Source organism: Oncorhynchus keta, unplaced genomic scaffold (assembly GCF_023373465.1).
Source record: "Oncorhynchus keta strain PuntledgeMale-10-30-2019 unplaced genomic scaffold, Oket_V2 Un_contig_3970_pilon_pilon, whole genome shotgun sequence".
NCBI lineage: Eukaryota > Metazoa > Chordata > Actinopteri > Salmoniformes > Salmonidae > Oncorhynchus > Oncorhynchus keta.
Window position 1 is genome coordinate 5,485 of NW_026287531.1, and position 16,283 is coordinate 21,767.

The 16,283-nt window shown below is 40.5% G+C and overlaps 2 protein-coding genes across 6 annotated transcripts; one reads left to right on the forward strand and one right to left on the reverse strand.

The window, feature by feature from the left end:
• Window positions 1–393: 393 nt before the first annotated feature.
• On the reverse strand, window positions 394–4,251 carry LOC118378124 (GTPase IMAP family member 7-like). Its single transcript, XM_035765063.2, has 2 exons — window positions 4,112–4,251; window positions 394–2,021 (listed from the first exon to the last, which is right to left on the reverse strand). The coding sequence occupies exons 1-2, from the start codon at window positions 4,137–4,139 to the stop codon at window positions 1,294–1,296; spliced, it is 756 nt and encodes a 251-aa protein (XP_035620956.1). The 5' UTR covers window positions 4,140–4,251; the 3' UTR covers window positions 394–1,293.
• A 22-nt stretch (window positions 4,252–4,273) lies between these two features.
• Window positions 4,274–9,348, forward strand: LOC127905997 (uncharacterized). Of its 5 annotated transcripts, none has more exons than XM_052508961.1 (9): window positions 4,274–4,378; window positions 5,457–6,016; window positions 6,109–6,189; window positions 6,273–6,353; window positions 6,444–6,524; window positions 6,615–6,695; window positions 6,952–7,032; window positions 7,307–7,368; window positions 7,793–9,348. In XM_052508961.1, exons 2-9 carry the CDS (start codon window positions 5,917–5,919, stop codon window positions 7,829–7,831), a joined length of 606 nt encoding a protein of 201 aa, XP_052364921.1. In that variant the 5' UTR covers window positions 4,274–4,378; window positions 5,457–5,916; the 3' UTR covers window positions 7,832–9,348. The 5 variants fall into 5 exon arrangements, with proteins under 5 accessions (XP_052364921.1, XP_052364920.1, XP_052364922.1 ...); XM_052508960.1 differs by lacking the exon at window positions 6,615–6,695 and adding an exon at window positions 6,788–6,868; XM_052508958.1 differs by lacking the exon at window positions 4,274–4,378 and adding an exon at window positions 6,788–6,868 and having other exon boundaries at window positions 5,896–6,016.
• Window positions 9,349–16,283: the final 6,935 nt, after the last annotated feature.

Consider the following 16,283-nt stretch of genomic DNA (forward strand, 5'->3'; position numbering starts at 1 on the left):
AATCAAGATAAGACTAAACTAAATCCTGTACTTGCTTTTTGGAGTGTGGTGTCAAAACAAAATATCTTTACTATGGACAGACCTCTCCCCAACCAATGAATCTATATGTTTTAACGATGACAGTTTACCATCTAAGGTAACAATAAGTAATTTAGTCTCCTCAACTTGTTCAACAGCCACACCATTCATTGCCAGATTCAGCTGAGGTGAAGTCTAAAACTTAGGGAAGGATTTGTACCAAATATAATGCTCTTAGATTCAGAGACCAGTTTATTACTGGCCAACCATTCCAAAATTGACTGCAACTCCTTGTTAAGGGTTTCAGTGACTTCATTAGCTGTGGTTGCTGACACGTATATGGTTGAATCATTAGCATACATGGACACACAGGCGTTGTGTTAATGCCAGTGGCAGTTCATTGGTCAAAACAGAAAAGAGTAGAGGGCCTAGACAGATGCCCTGCGGTACACCACATCCTGCATGTTTGACATTAGAGAGGCTTCCATTAAAGAGTCTGAGTTCTATTAGATAGATAGCTCTGAATTGACGATATGGCAGAGGTTGCATAGCCATAAACATAAGTTCTTAACATCAGGTTATGGTCAATAATATCAAAGGCTGCTCTGAAAACTAACTGTACAGCTCCCAGAATCTTCTTACTATCAATTTCTTTCAACCAATCATCAGTAATTTGTGTAAGTGCAGTGCTGTGCCCCTGCCCAGTTATGTAAAATCCATAGATTAGGGCCTAATGAATTTATTTCAATTGACTGATTTCCTTATATGAACTGTAACTGAGTAAAATCGTTGAAATTGTTGCATGTTACGTTCATATTTTTGTTCAGTATAGCATTGTACGCCTTATTATTAACCAATATGGCATGTTCATGACAGTGTATCTGATTAGGTGAAACAATAAACAAACAATCTCTTTACAGAAATACATATCTTTTTTAGTTAGATTATGCTTGAATTTCATACCACCATGACTTCATTTGAGTGCTCCCGTAAGCTTAGAGCTCAATCAGCATGTCATACAACAGTTCATTTTCACCTTTCTCTTCATATTGTATTCACTACATTCTGAATTTTAATATATAGCATTTTAACTAATGTTCATCTCAAATAATAAAGAAAAATGTTGATTAGAGAAGGAGAGATGTCCTACTCAAGTACTATATTATTTTATACGACAATAAGCTAAATGGTTAAGATATCATAATTCACATAAGTGGCAGTAGTCACAGATTGTGTTCCTCGTGGAGAGGAAATAGCCACAGCTATGCTTACTTATTAGTCATCTTCTAAATCAAGTATTTTTTTAAATTCAATGACTCTCTGCAGTAATTCAGCAAGGAATGTGAATTCGTATATTTGGAGTTCTGCCAATTCCCTGCCCATATTTTGCTGGTTAATCATTCTCTCTGCCTCCTGATACATTTTCTCAGTGAAGTGCTTTCCTCCATTTCCTGCCACCATGTCATCAATCTTCTTGATCAGCTCAACAACTTGACTTCTATTCCCATCTCTGTTGTTGAAAACATGGAATCTGTTGCCACATCGTTGAATCACCTCTTGAAGCTTTGGATGACCGTTGCTTACATACTTTTGTATTGTTTGACCCTGAAGTTCATCCCCACGAGTAAACAGTACAATCATGTGTTTGGAGGCCTCTGGTCCAAAGATTTCCTCCAGGGCCTCAATCGAATTCTGCTCCTCTTTGGTGAATCTGCCCACCTGGATCACCAGCAAGAAGACATGAGGACCAGGGCTTGAAACCTGAATACACTTCACTATCTCGTTTTTGATAACTGCAGCTTCTTTGCCTGTATCTAATATCCCTGGTGTATCCACCACATGAATCCACCTTTCACTCTCTCGAAGTTGATGCTTTTCACAAGTCCCAGTCACAGAGTTAGCGCTGGGATGAGATTTGAATATGTTTTTGCCCAAAATTGTGTTTCCAACAGCACTTTTCCCCACTCCAGTTTTCCCAATCATCACAATTCTCAGGTCAGGACCTGAAAAGAAAGAATTCATGCTTAGTGACCTATTCAGTAAAAAAACAAATGTCCTGTTAAACATTCTTCTTCTTGTGCTGGAAGAAATTTGATTCATACACTCAACAATGTTTCCTGTGTGAAACTAAAGAAACAATTGAAAAGCTACAGTATAGTTAGCTTTATATAACATTTTCTATCTTTTCTCATCAATACCTCTTCAATGGAACGTGCAAGAATTATATAAACGACATATTCTGAATCAGCTTTTAATAGTGAACAAGTTGCACCGCTTGTTTTTTCAATTTGTTGTCGTATTTTCTTTTTGGATACGAAATATAGCTGAAGTGTTTCTCTCCTCTCCTCTGTTGCTCTCCAAACGTGCAGAGAGCACCAGGTGCCCGTGGTTCCTGGCAGAGGGACTATAGAGGTCTGAGTGAGAGTAAGCTGTACTCTCATAGCCCAGGGAGAGGGCTGGCAGTGCAGCCAGGGAGTGTAGGTCTAGAGGTCTGGAGGTCTGTGGGGGAGAGGTCACCAGATCACCAGAGAGAAGGCCCATGTGAGTAGCTGTGTGAGTGACACTGTCCTTCACAGGGGCAGAGCAGGCATTTTCTGTAGAGATTGGCAGTTCTGAACCCATTTTTTTGGCCTACTGGGCCTCTGGTGTGTGGAGGGCTGGCTGAGGAATGGTGCTGGGGCTGGGTGAGTGACACTCTCCTTCAGGGGGCAGAGCAGGATCCCAGCCCCCCCTGGCCCTTTCTCTGGGGCAGGGAGTTGGTTGATGGAGTCCCCTGGCGACTGTACGTGTGTCGCCCCCTCCCTGTGCGGCCACAGGACTCCTTGACCCTCTCCCCCCAACTCTGGGGCTCTGGAGCTCTCTCATTCAATTCAATGAAGCGGAGATAAAAGGCAGGAGTACCTATGACCCTCTTTAGATATCCAAAGATATCCCACTGCAACTTACAGCTTTTTTTCTTTCATAAAAGTCATTTGGTGGAAGTAATTTACGTTTTAAGGAAGTATCTTTTATTTAAAGTCCATTTGAATTAATTGAAAACCGCGAAAGTCAAAAATACTAAAGTAATTTCTGTACATACATGGCCCCTGATCCAATATCAGTTGGTTGTATTCATGAAAGTCATATGGGGTGGAAGGTATTGAAGATTAAAGGAAGTATTTTTTGGGACATATAATTCAATACATTTCATAGAAAAATAGCTAAAGTCAAAAACTACAAAAGTAATTCCCTTAGATTGTACAGACATGTCCCTGAACCAATAGCAGTTGGTTGTATTTGTGCAAGTGACATGGGGTGGAAGCTATTGAAGTTTTAAGAAAGTACTTCTCATGTAAATTCAATGAAAATGTATAAACAAAATAGACAAAGTCAAAAAATACTAAAGTAATTCCTATGGATTGGTGGTTGTGTTAATAAAAGTTATATGGCGTGGATGCTCCTGAAGTTACAGAAGTATTTTTCATATAAAGTAAAGCATATAACATAAATGTAACTTCATAGAAATAAGCCAAAGTCAAAGAATACAAAACTAATTGCCATAGATTGTATAGACAAGGTCCATGAACCCATAGCAGTTGGGTGCATTCATGAAAGTGATATGGGGTGGAAGCTATTGAAGTTTTAAGCAACTATTTTCTATTTATAATTCAAATTAAATTAATTGAAAATAGAACCCCCCCCAAAAAAAATAATTAAGAAAAAATAATTACATATGCAATGGATTGGACTGGTGAGATCTCTGAACCAATAGCAATACTTTTTTATGAAACACAATTATCGGACAATTTGTGAAACATTATGTGAAACATCCTAAATTGTGGTGGATAATGTTGTTTCATGAAGAAAGTGGGCATTTCCCCCACCTTCTCGCCATTAAAGATAGTTAAGGAGGAAAATTATGCATTTTCAGCATGAATGGAGGATCCTTTATGTACGAGCCGGTCCACAGGGGACACGTGTATTACTGAATACCGGGAATGGGGATCAACCTAGAAGATCGAGCATAGTCGCTAGATCTGCACGATCACCTGCCTAGGCTAATATAAAGCTAACTTCACCTCATTGCAAAAAAGTGAAAGAAAGTCATTCTCACCTTCTGGTATAGAGCTGCCGCCACCCATCTTGTCTTAATAGAGTTGGATGAAGTGGAAAGGTGCAACTTGTCTGTGTTTTATCTATCAAGCTCCCTTAAAACCGCCCACACGATTGACCATACCTCTATTCAATTCAGTATATAAATGGGATGCGAAACATTCCTTTTAGACTTGCAGAGACGTGTTGAAAACCTCCCTATTCCTTTTTTCTTCAGGTTTCGTAATCCAGTGGCGATTGCTGCAAAACGAGCAGAGGAAAATGACAGGTAAGTGCAATTTTTCTCATTCTAAAATCATCAACCGCCATAAGCCACTATTTTACTTTTCATAAAGAGATGTCAACCCAGTAAATATATAATTTCTACTCTCATAATGTGTTCATACTTCTAAGGATCTATGTGATTTATTTAACAAAATTTAGTTTGAAGAACGTATTGACAAAATAACATAAAAAGTAGACACTGCTCCAAGGAGTTAAACAATGTGGACATATGGGCAACATTTTTCTCATTTAAACGCTGTACACCAAAGGCACATATCTCTGCAAAGTTGAGCTCACATCTGTTAAAAAAAATAACCTGCAAAGTTACAAATCTACAGTTTTAGTCATATGCCTATAACGCTTTTGATAAAAACACCTATTTATTGGCCAGAATTGTACAATTGCTGAATCACTTCAGGTTGTGTTTTGTGCAGTGTTACACATTTTATTTTTAGGCTGGATACAGTTTAGTGTCTTTGGAAAACAGTCATTTTTTTCTGGAGTAATACATGATGAAAACAGGATTTTACTGGTGTGTAGCAGAAAGAAAATGTTGCTCAATATGGTTTAAATATGTTCTGGAATACTGTTCAAAATCAAATCAAATGTTATTTGTCACATGCGCTGAATACAACAGGTGTACAAAAGGTTCTCCAGAACCTAGTTAAAACATTCTCCCAGAAGGTGGGAATGATGTGCTTCAACACCTGCATTGCTTGCTGTTTGGGGTTTTAGGCTGGGTTTCTGTACAGCACTTTGAGATATCAGCTGATGTACAAGGGCTATATAAATACATTTGATTTGATTTGTGTAGTAGACCTTACAGTGAAATGCTTACTTACAAGCCCTTAACCAACAATGCAGTTTAAACAATATTAATAAGAATAAGAAATAAAAGTAACAAGTAGTTAAAGAGCAGCAGTAAAATAACAATAGTGAGACTATATACAGGGGTACCGCTACAGAGTCAATGTGCAGAGGCACCGGTTAGTTGAGGTTTGGTAACATTTTTAGACTCAATTGTGTGTCCCTTGCAATGGTATAACATTACGATCTAAGACTGTTCTTATTGTTTTAACTAGGTTCTGGAGAAAAATTAACCATCGTTCTGTTTGGAAAGAAAGGAGCTCCAAAGAGTTCAATAGGAAATCTAATCCTACAGAAAACCGATAGAGATGGTTTTACCCATGATACGGAACTATGTGAGCGGAGAGAGAATCAATTATATGCTGCAATCAACACCCCAGACATGTTTGGAGAAGGCAATAATTCAGACCAGCAAATTATCGACTGTATGGCACTTTCATACCCCGGCCTTCATATATCCCTGCTTGTGATTCAAGATAGGCATGATACACCAGAGGAGGTTAAACAGCAAGTTGTTCACCTACAAGATACCTTTGGAGAAAATATTACAGCAAACATGATAGTTATGTTACCATGCAGGGATGAGATCTTTGCACTGGAACGTAATATCAATCAAAACATAAAATATCCCTGGAAGTCTTGAACAATTATAATGATCTGCACAAAAAGTTACCAATGGACCGTAAGTTCTTCAAGTACACATACGAAAACTACAGTGAAGGTGTTGTACTAAAAGAAAGGAAACACTGTCGGAAAAGAGAAAGCCCCAAAGGATGTAAGACTAAATTACATTAATTACATTTTCTTTTTTTTCTAATATTGTCAAAGTCACTAAAAGCGATTATACATGTGTTATGGTGTACTTAGGCCTATTGACTATGATGGTCATCCTGGAAAAGAGTTCAGAGGAACAAGATTCAGAGACCAATCAAAACCACAAGATGAGAGGTAAAATCAAATGACATTCAATACATTCTCTAATATTGTCAAAATCACTAAAAGCTATTATATATTTGTTATGGTGTACTTAGGTCTATTGACTATGATGGTCATCCTGGAAAAGAGTTCAGAGGAACAAGATTCAGGGACCAATCAAAACCACAAGATGAGATGTAAGACCAAATGACATTCAATACATTATTTATTTTCTAATATTGTCAAAATCACTAAAAGCTATTATATATTTGTTACGGTGTACTTAGGTCTATTGACTATGATGGTCATCATGGAAAAGAGTTCAGAGGAACAAGATTCAGGGACCAATCAAAACCACAAGATGAGATGTAAGACCAAATGACATTCAATACATTATTTATTTTCTAATATTGTCAAAATCACTAAAAGCTATTATATATTTGTTACGGTGTACTTAGGTCTATTGACTATGATGGTCATCATGGAAAAGAGTTCAGAGGAACAAGATTCGGGGACCAATCAAAACCACAAGATGAGATGTAAGACTAAATTACATTAATTACATTTTCTTTTTTTTCTAATATTGTCAAAGTCACTAAAAGCGATTATACATGTGTTATGGTGTACTTAGGTCTATTGACTATGATGGTCATCCTGGAAAAGAGTTCAGAGGAACAAGATTCAGAGACCAATCAAAACCACAAGATGAGAGGTAAAATCAAATGACATTCAATACATTCTCTAATATTGTCAAAATCACTAAAAGCTATTATATATTTGTTATGGTGTACTTAGGTCTATTGACTATGATGGTCATCCTGGAAAAGAGTTCAGAGGAACAAGATTCGGGGACCAATCAAAACCACAAGATGAGATGTAAGACCAAATGACATTCAATACATTATTTATTTTCTAATATTGTCAAAATCACTAAAAGCTATTATATTGTAACAACCGTGGGTTTAGAAGCGTGGATATCGAACTGCTCCCTGCCTGTTTCATTACATTGGTGTCAGAAGTGATCGGACCTTGTGGCATTCAATACATTCTTTATTTTCTATTTTCTAATTTGACCAAATTCCATTTTCTTTATTTTCTAACATTGTCAAAGGTACTAAAATCTATTATTTGTCATGGTTGTATACTTTAGGTTCAGTGATCCTGGCAGATCTCACGATGGGCCGGCAAGCAGATCTGGAAACTCAAAGACTGGTAAGCCCCAGGGTAGAATTGACTCAATAAGTGAAATCTTTACCACAAGCTATACTAGCCTGCATTGCGTTTTTATATCAAGCCACAAGTTTAACTGTAGAACTCCTTGCGCTATGCAATACAAAATACACTATATGCTTTTTAACATTTCTAAACATTTGGCTAATTTAACTCATGCACATTCCGCTGTATTTTTTGACATCAGTATAAAAATAACAAAATTTAGTTGACTATCCTCGCACCCATTTGAATCACATTCGGGCTAACAAAAAATCTATAAATTATAAGTAATATCCTGTTCTCACTTTTTAAATATAGAACCTAAATCAATTTAAGAGCATCAGTAAACTAATTGAGAAGCAAGGTATATTGAAGCTGGATGAAACCATGTCTAACTCGATTGCTGCTATTATTGTTTCACCAGGTAAAAGAAACTATGAAAGCGATCCCAGCAACATTTTGAACATTGTGCTACTGGGACAGACAGGAACTGGAAAGAGCAGAAGTGGAAACACAATCCTGAGGAAAAACATTTTCCCATCAAGTGCAAGCTCTGTAACAGTTACAAAAGAGTGTCATGTAGAAAATATGAAGATGGGAGGGACAGAGGTTAGGGTCATTGATACCCCAGATTTCTTTGATGATTGTCTTAAACAACCAAGCAAACACATTGCGGATTGCATAAAGTGGTGTCAGACAGGGTTGAGTGTGTACTTACTGGTGATTCAGATTGGCCGATTCACAGATGGTGAACGAGGGATCTTGAAACAATTGAAAGGTATCTTCTCTGACATGGAACGATTTAAAGAGAGAACATGTGTCCTCTTTACTAATGGAGAGGACCTCAAACATATGAGCCTTGACACGTTCATCAATCAGGCTGACACTCACCTGAAAGAAATAGTAAGTTGCTGTGGGAACAAACATGTGTTCAAAAACACAAAGACAGACTACCAGCAGGTGATTGAGCTGATGGAGAAAATATACAAGTTACTGGGCAATGATCAAATGTCTCGTGACTTTGAGGACTGGAAAACAAAACATACAGATGACAAGTGTACAGTGAGTTAACTTAGATCCCAGGGACAAAACTGAATTAATGTCACCAAATGATTGTTTAAGTCACATCATTGTAACATCAGAAGAATCTAAGACCGTGATGCAAAACAATTGATCTAAAATGTTCTAAACTGAGAATGAATATACAGGTGTAGGATCTTAATTTGACCACCCTTTTGCAGGAGATCTTTCGTGTAATGCAGGAACATTTAAAATGTGTAATATATTTGAGGTTTTAAAAGTTTGTCATTTCCACTTTTACATTTCAGACTTGGTTTTCCCTTACGAAAATGTATCAACCCCTTCAACCATGTCCATTAATTATAATCCACATGATAATTTACATTTCCTATTGCTGCTGCGGCAAACACGCTCAAATTAAGATCCTACATCTGTATACTGTATTTCAGCTGAATGGCATGAACTGTTTTATTTCACTTTCCAGTTATTAAGTATGAGTGACTGCATCTGTAGTGTAATTTAAGATTTCCTTTTGTTAACTTCTGTCAGTTATGTAGATTTATGGAGACTTATTTGACCCAAAATGGTTAGAACATTTTTGTGACTTGATTCACTGTTGTTTTAAGAATCTGTCAGATCACAAACAACTTTGTTTTTAAATTGAGCAACTTTGAGATTCTGTGCATAATGAAAAGTGCCATATAAAATGAATCAATTATTATTACTATTATTATTATAATGTGGCTTATTTCCTAATGATGAACCACAGGAATGTAACTGCATACATTCAAACAATAACTTACCTTCTGTGGAGTGAATCAGAAAAATATGTTGTGTTTTCTAATGACAATGACTTTTCTTTTTGACTTACATTATGCTGTGTTGTTAGTCACACAGGAGTCATCTTGATTTGTTACATAAGGAAATTAAATGTTGGACTTAACTGTAAAAAAAAAAAAACGTCATAATTTACTGTGGTAAACCTTTGTAAAGTTGAGCATACAAATAAACTATGGACATGTATACAAATAATTATCCTGGTGTTATTTAATCATGTTAAAATCTCTTATGACAATATGCATTAGTGGTGCGCGGGTCAGCTTGCTTGTTTAATTGCTTATAACCCATCCGCAACCGCCTGACTATACGTGATAAAGTGAAAATCTGATGCCTGCACCTGACCATAACCCGCTAATATGGAAAATGCCTGTAGGCTACAGTCAGAAGGTGTAACGATTTTCTGACATGGGGTACAGGATATTTTTTTGCCTGATTTAGATATGTTTCTGCTTATAATTTCTGACATTTTGGTAGACTATTTGTTAGTCAAATTGTCTATAATTAGATACATGCATCTTCTCTTCTGTCAGTAGGCTTATATGTTCCCTAGAAGACTAAATAAACCCTTGCTCACCAGTATAATGTCATCAATCAATAGAATAAATGCTTCAAACTAGTTGACAATGGTAAAGTTGTCACACCCTGATCTGTTTCACCTGTCCTCGTTATTGTCTCCACCCCTCGAGGTGTCGCTTGTTTTCCCCAGTGTATTTATTCCTGTGTTTCCTGTCTCTCTGTGCCAGTTCGTCTTGTATGTTTCCAAGCCTGCCAGCGGTTTTTCCCGGTTTCCTGCTTTGCCTTTTCTCCTTTTTCTAGTCCTCCCGGTTTTGACCCTTGCCTGTTTCTGGACTCTGTACCCGCCTGCCTGACCATTCTGTCTGCCCTGACCTTGAGCCTGCCTACCACTCTGTACCTCCTGGACTCTGATCTGGTTATGATCTTTTGCCTGTCCACGACCATTATCTTGCCTGCCCCTTTGGATTTATTAAACATCTTAAACTCCAACCATCTGCCTCCTGTGTCTGCATTTGGGTCTCGCCTTGATAAAAGTTTTCTGTCATCTCTGCTTCTTTTGCGGAGCAAAGACATTTATGGACATTTTTAAATGGAAAGATTTGCTGTACAAAATGTCCAAATGACATCAGTTTAATGGGTTGCAAGGAAATATAAAGCTGTGAAAACAACCCAACATGTTTCTGATAATAGTTTAAAGTTGTAATGTCACATGCACAAGTACAGTGAAATGCCTTTCCTTCAACCCAACAATGTAATACTAGAAAAAACACAAGAAATATGAAGAACACAATAAGTAAGTAAGCATCCTATATACAGGGTCAGTTCCAATACCATATTTATAATGTGCAGGGATACTGGTGTGATGGAGGTAGATATGTATAGGGGAAAGGTGACTAGGCAACAGGATATAAGATTAACAGAGTAACAGCAGCTTGTATGTGAGTGGGTGTGTATAATCAGTATAAATGTATGTGTTGACTTCCGGCGCCGACAGAGATGGCCGCCTCGCTTCGCGTTCTAGGAAACTATGCAGTTTTTTTTTTTTTACGTGTTATTTCTTACATTAGTACCCCAGGTCATCGTAGGTTTCATTACATACAGTCGAGAAGAACTACTGAATATAAGATCAGCGTCAACTCACCATCAGTACGACCAAGAATATGTTTTCCGCGACGCGGATCCTGTGTTCTGCCTTACAAACAGGTCAACGGAATTGATTCCATGCAGCGACCCCAAAAAACTACTTCGTAAAAGAGGGAAACGTAGCGGTCTTCTGGTCAGACTCCGGACTCCCTAGCATTCTTCTTGCCAATGTCCAGTCTCTTGACAACAAGGTTGATGAAATCCGAGCAAGGGTAGCATTCCAGAGGGACATCAGAGACTGTAACGTTCTCTGCTTCACGGAAACATGGCTCACTGGAAAGACGCTATCCGGGGCGGTGCAGCCAACGGGTTTCCCCACGCATCGCGCCGACAGAAACAAACATCTTTCTGGTAAGAAGAGTGGCGGGGGCGTATGCCTCATGACTAACGAGACATGGTGTGATGAAAGAAACATACAGGAACTCAAATCCTTCTGTTCACCTGATTTAGAATTCCTCACAATCAAATGTAGACTGCATTATCTACCAAGAGAATTCTCTTCGATTATAATCACAGCCGTATATATTCCCCCCCAAGCAGACACATCGATGGCTCTGAACAAACTTTATTTAACTCTTTGAAAACTGGAAACCATTTATCCGGAGGCTGCATTCATTGTAGCTGGGGATTTTAACAAAGCTAATCTGAAAACAAGACTCCCTAAATTTTATCAGCATATCGATTGCGCAACCAGGGGTGGTAAAACCTTGGATCATTGTTACTCTAACTTCCGCGACGCATATAAGGCCCTGCCCCGCCCCCCTTTCGGAAAAGCTGACCACGACTCCATTTTGTTGATCCCTGCCTACAGACAGAAACTTAAACAAGAGGCTCCCACGCTGAGGTCTGTCCAACGCTGGTCCGACCATGCTGACTCCACACTCCAAGACTGCTTCCATCACGTGGACTGGGACATGTTTCGTATTGCGTCAGATAACAATATTGACGAATACGCTGATTTGGTGTGCGAGTTCATTAGAACGTGCGTTGAAGATGTCGTTCCCATAGCAACGATAAAAACATTCCCTAACCAGAAACCGTGGATTGATGGCAGCATTCGCGTGAAACTGAAAGCACGAACCACTGCTTTTAATCAGGGCAAGGTGTCTGGTAACATGACCGAATACAAACAGTGCAGCTATTCCCTCCGCAAGGCTATCAAACAAGCTAAGCGTCAGTACAGAGACAAAGTAGAATCTCAATTCAACGGCTCAGACACAAGAGGCATGTGGCAGGGTCTACAGTCAATCACGGACTACAAGAAGAAACCCAGCCCAGTCACGGACCAGGATGTCTTGCTCCCAGGCAGACTAAATAACTTTTTGCCCGCTTTGAGGACAATACAGTGCCACTGACACGGCCTGCAACGAAAACATGCGGTCTCTCCTTCACTGCAGCCGAGGTGAGTAAGACATTTAAACGTGTTAACCCTCGCAAGGCTGCAGGCCCAGGACGGCATCCCCAGCCGCGCCCTCAGAGCATGCGCAGACCAGCTGGCCGGTGTGTTTACGGACATATTCAATCAATCCCTATACCAGTCTGCTGTTCCCACATGCTTCAAGAGGGCCACCATTGTTCCTGTTCCCAAGAAAGCTAAGGTAACTGAGCTAAACAACTACCGCCCGTAGCACTCACTTCCGTCATCATGAAGTGCTTTGAGAGACTAGTCAAGGACCATATCACCTCCACCCTACCTGACACCCTAGACCCACTCCAATTTGCTTACCGCCCAAATAGGTCCACAGACGATGCAATCTCAACCACACTGCACACTGCCCTAACCCATCTGGACAAGAGAAATACCTATGTGAGAATGCTGTTCATCGACTACAGCTCGGCATTCAACACCATAGTACCCTCCAAGCTCGTCATCAAGCTCGAGACCCTGGGTCTCGACCCCCGCCCTGTGCAACTGGGTACTGGACTTCCTGACGGGCCGCCCCCAGGTGGTGAGGGTAGGCAACAACATCTCCTCCCCGCTGATCCTCAACACGGGGGCCCCACAAGGTGCGTTCTGAGCCCTCTCCTGTACTCCCTGTTCACCCACGACTGCGTGGCCACGCACGCCTCCAACTCAATCATCAAGTTTGCGGACGACACAACAGTGGTAGGCTTGATTACCAACAATGACGAGACGGCCTACAGGGAGGAGGTGAGGGCCCTCGGAGTGTGGTGTCAGGAAAATAACCTCACACTCAACGTCAACAAAACTAAGGAGATGATTGTGGACTTCAGGAAACAGCAGAGGGAACACCCCCCCTATCCACATCGATGGAACAGTAGTGGAGAGGGTAGCAAGTTTTAAGTTCCTCGGCATACACATCACAGACAAACTGAATTGGTCCACTCACACAGACAGCGTCGTGAAGAAGGCGCAGCAGCTCCTCTTCAACCTCAGGAGGCTGAAGAAATTCGGCTTGTCACCAAAAGCACTCACAAACTTCTACAGATGCACAATCGAGAGCATCCTGGCGGGCTGTATCACCGCCTGGTACGGCAACTGCTCCGCCCTCAACCGTAAGGCTCTCCAGAGGGTAGTGAGGTCTGCACCTCTGCAAACTACCTGCCCTCCAGGACACCTACACCACCCGATGTTACAGGAAGGCCATAAAGATCATCAAGGACATCAACCACCCGAGCCACTGCCTGTTCACCCCGCTATCATCCAGAAGGCGAGGTCAGTACAGGTGCATCAAAGCTGGGACCGAGAGACTGAAAAACGGCTTCTATCTCAAGGCCATCAGACTGTTAAACAGCCACCACTAACATTGAGTGGCTGCTGCCAACACACTGACATTGACACTGACCCAACTCCAGCCACTTTAATAATGGGAATTGATGGGAAATTATGTAAATATATCACTAGCCACTTTAAACAATGCTACCTTATATAATGTTACTTACCCTACATTATTCATCTCATATGCATACGTATATACTGTACTCTATATCATCGACTGCATCCTTATGTAATACATGTATCACTAGCCACTTTAACTATGCCACTTTGTTTACTTTGTCTACATACTCATCTCATATGTATATACTGTACTCGATACCATCTACTGTATGCTGCCCTGTACCATCACTCATTCATATATCCTTATGTACATATTCTTTATCCCCTTACACTGTGTATAAGACAGTAGTTTTGGAATTGTTAGTTAGATTACTTGTTGGTTATCACTGCATTGTCGGAACTAGAAGCACAAGCATTTCGCTACACTCGCATTAACATCTGCTAACCATGTGTATGTGACAAATAAAATTTGATTTGATTTCATTTGATTTGCATCTTATGTGTGAGTGAGCAGATGATGGAGTGAGTGTGTAGGGCCCTGTGAGTGTCCATAGAGACAGTGTAAAAATAAAAGGTCAATAAAGATACAAGGTTAACTCAGATAGTCCATGTCGCTATTTATCAGTCTTAATGCATGGGGATAGAAGCTGTTCAAGAGCTTGTTGTTTTGATGATTTGATGCACTGGTACCATTTTCTGTGCGGAAGCAGAGAGAATAGTCTATGGCTTGGGTGATTGGATTCTTTAACGATTCTCCGGGCCTTCCTACCACACTGCCTGATATAGAGGTCCTGGATGGCAGGGAGCTTGGCCCCAGTGATGTACTGGGCTGTTCGCATCACCCTCTGTAGCACCATGCGATCAAGGGAGGTGCTATTGGAAAGGGAAAGGGGGATACCTAGTCAGTTGTCCAACTGAATGTATTCAACTGAAATGTGTCTTCCGCATTAAACCCTCTGAATCAGAGAGGTGCGGGGGGCTGCCATAATTGACATCCACGGTGCCCGGGGAACAGTGGGTTAACTGCCTTGCTCAGAGGCAGAACAACAGATTTTTACCTTGTCAGCTCTGGGATTTGATCCAGCAAACTTCCGGTTACTGCCCCACTGCTCTAACCACTATTGCCATACCAGGCAGTGATGCAGCCACTCAAGATGCTCTCAATGGTACAGCTGTATAACTTTTAGAGGATTTGAGGGCCCATGCCAAACTGCAGCCCAGTCGATGTGGATGGGTGCGTGCTCGCCTCCAGTTTCCTGTGGTCAATCAGCTCCTTGGTCTTACTGATGATGAGGAAGAGGTTGTTGTTCTGGCCCCACACTGCCAGGTCACTGACCTCCCTGTAGGCTCATCATCGCCGATGATCAGGCCTACCACCGCAGTGTCGTCAGAAAACGTAATGATGGTGTTGGAGTCAGGTGTGGCCACGCGGTCTTGAGTGAACAGGGTTTATAGGAGGGGACTAAGCACACTCCTCTGTGGGGCCCCTGTCTTGAGGGTCAGCGTGGCGTAGGTGATGTTGCTTACCTTCACCACCTGGGTGGTAGTCATTGTGACATGAAGTCTTAGGAACAGGAATGACGATGTTCATCTTAAAACGTGGGGATTACAGACTGGGACAAGGAGAAGTTGAGCATGACTGTGAATATGCTTGCCAGCTGTTCTGAGCATGCTCTGCGAACACGCCCTCGAATACCGTCGGGGCCCCGCGGCCTTGAGGGTGTTGACCTAATTAAAGACGTTTCTCACGTCGGCCTTGGAGAGTGTGATCACCCAATTCTCTGGGTCGGTGACGGCCTGCCTAGTTAAATAAAGGTTAATAAATAAAATAAAATAAATGGCCCTAATACCCGGCACAATGTTGTTGTCATAGCTTGTGTCGTGTCTGGACTATCATTAAATATGAAGACTTATTTATTCTCTAGGTTTAATTATTACGTGATTAAACTAATCATGTAAACATTCATTAACTAGGAAGTCAGGCACCACGGAAAATGTTGAGATTTTTATCATTTTCCAAATATAACTTTTCAGATATTTTAATATCTGATCGATTAGTCATTCTCATGAATGTATTATTACCTCATCAGTTCTCATTCCAAACTTATCTGCACGAACCCTAGTTTCCATAATGAATCATATAAATTGGCTTAATTATTAATTCACTAACTAACTAAATAATCACAGAAATACATAACAAACAAACAGTAGATATTGGTTACTAACTATGATAGAAAAGTCCCTAGTGGGCTAAGCCGATATGACGGCTTGGTAGACATAGGAAAGGGATGGGGACTGAGAAAGAGCGGGAAAGACAAAATTGATTCACTACACACAGTGGATAATTGTACTCATGAACATGCTAATACTTTTCACATGAACCGCTGCTCATTCTGAAATTAGAAATTACAATGTACATATTTACATATTTACGCCTGTATGTCGTTGTTGTCTCTCCGGTGAAGACACTCGATCGTCCTGTAGAGTTCATCAGTCTCTGGTTAACTTTCACAGAAGTCACAAGGTGGTTAGAATGGATACTTCAGAGTACCATTCGAAAATGTTCTCAAAGAATAGATGCTTCGGCGGTTGTCGG

Excerpts from the sequence above, each read along its gene's own strand:
- LOC118378124 (XM_035765063.2), bottom strand. The coding sequence starts at position 4,139 with ATGGGTGGCGGCAGCTCTATACCAGAAG. Across the intron at positions 2,022-4,111 it reads CGGCAGCTCTATACCAGAAG|GTCCTGACCTGAGAATTGTG; the intron begins GTGAGAATGACT and ends CTTTCTTTTCAG.
- LOC127905997 (XM_052508958.1), top strand. The coding sequence starts at position 5,917 with ATGGACCGTAAGTTCTTCAAGTACACATACGAAAACTACAGTGAAGGT. Across the intron at positions 6,525-6,614 it reads TCAAAACCACAAGATGAGAT|GTCTATTGACTATGATGGTC; the intron begins GTAAGACCAAAT and ends CGGTGTACTTAG. Across the intron at positions 7,033-7,306 it reads TCAAAACCACAAGATGAGAT|GTTCAGTGATCCTGGCAGAT; the intron begins GTAAGACCAAAT and ends TGTATACTTTAG.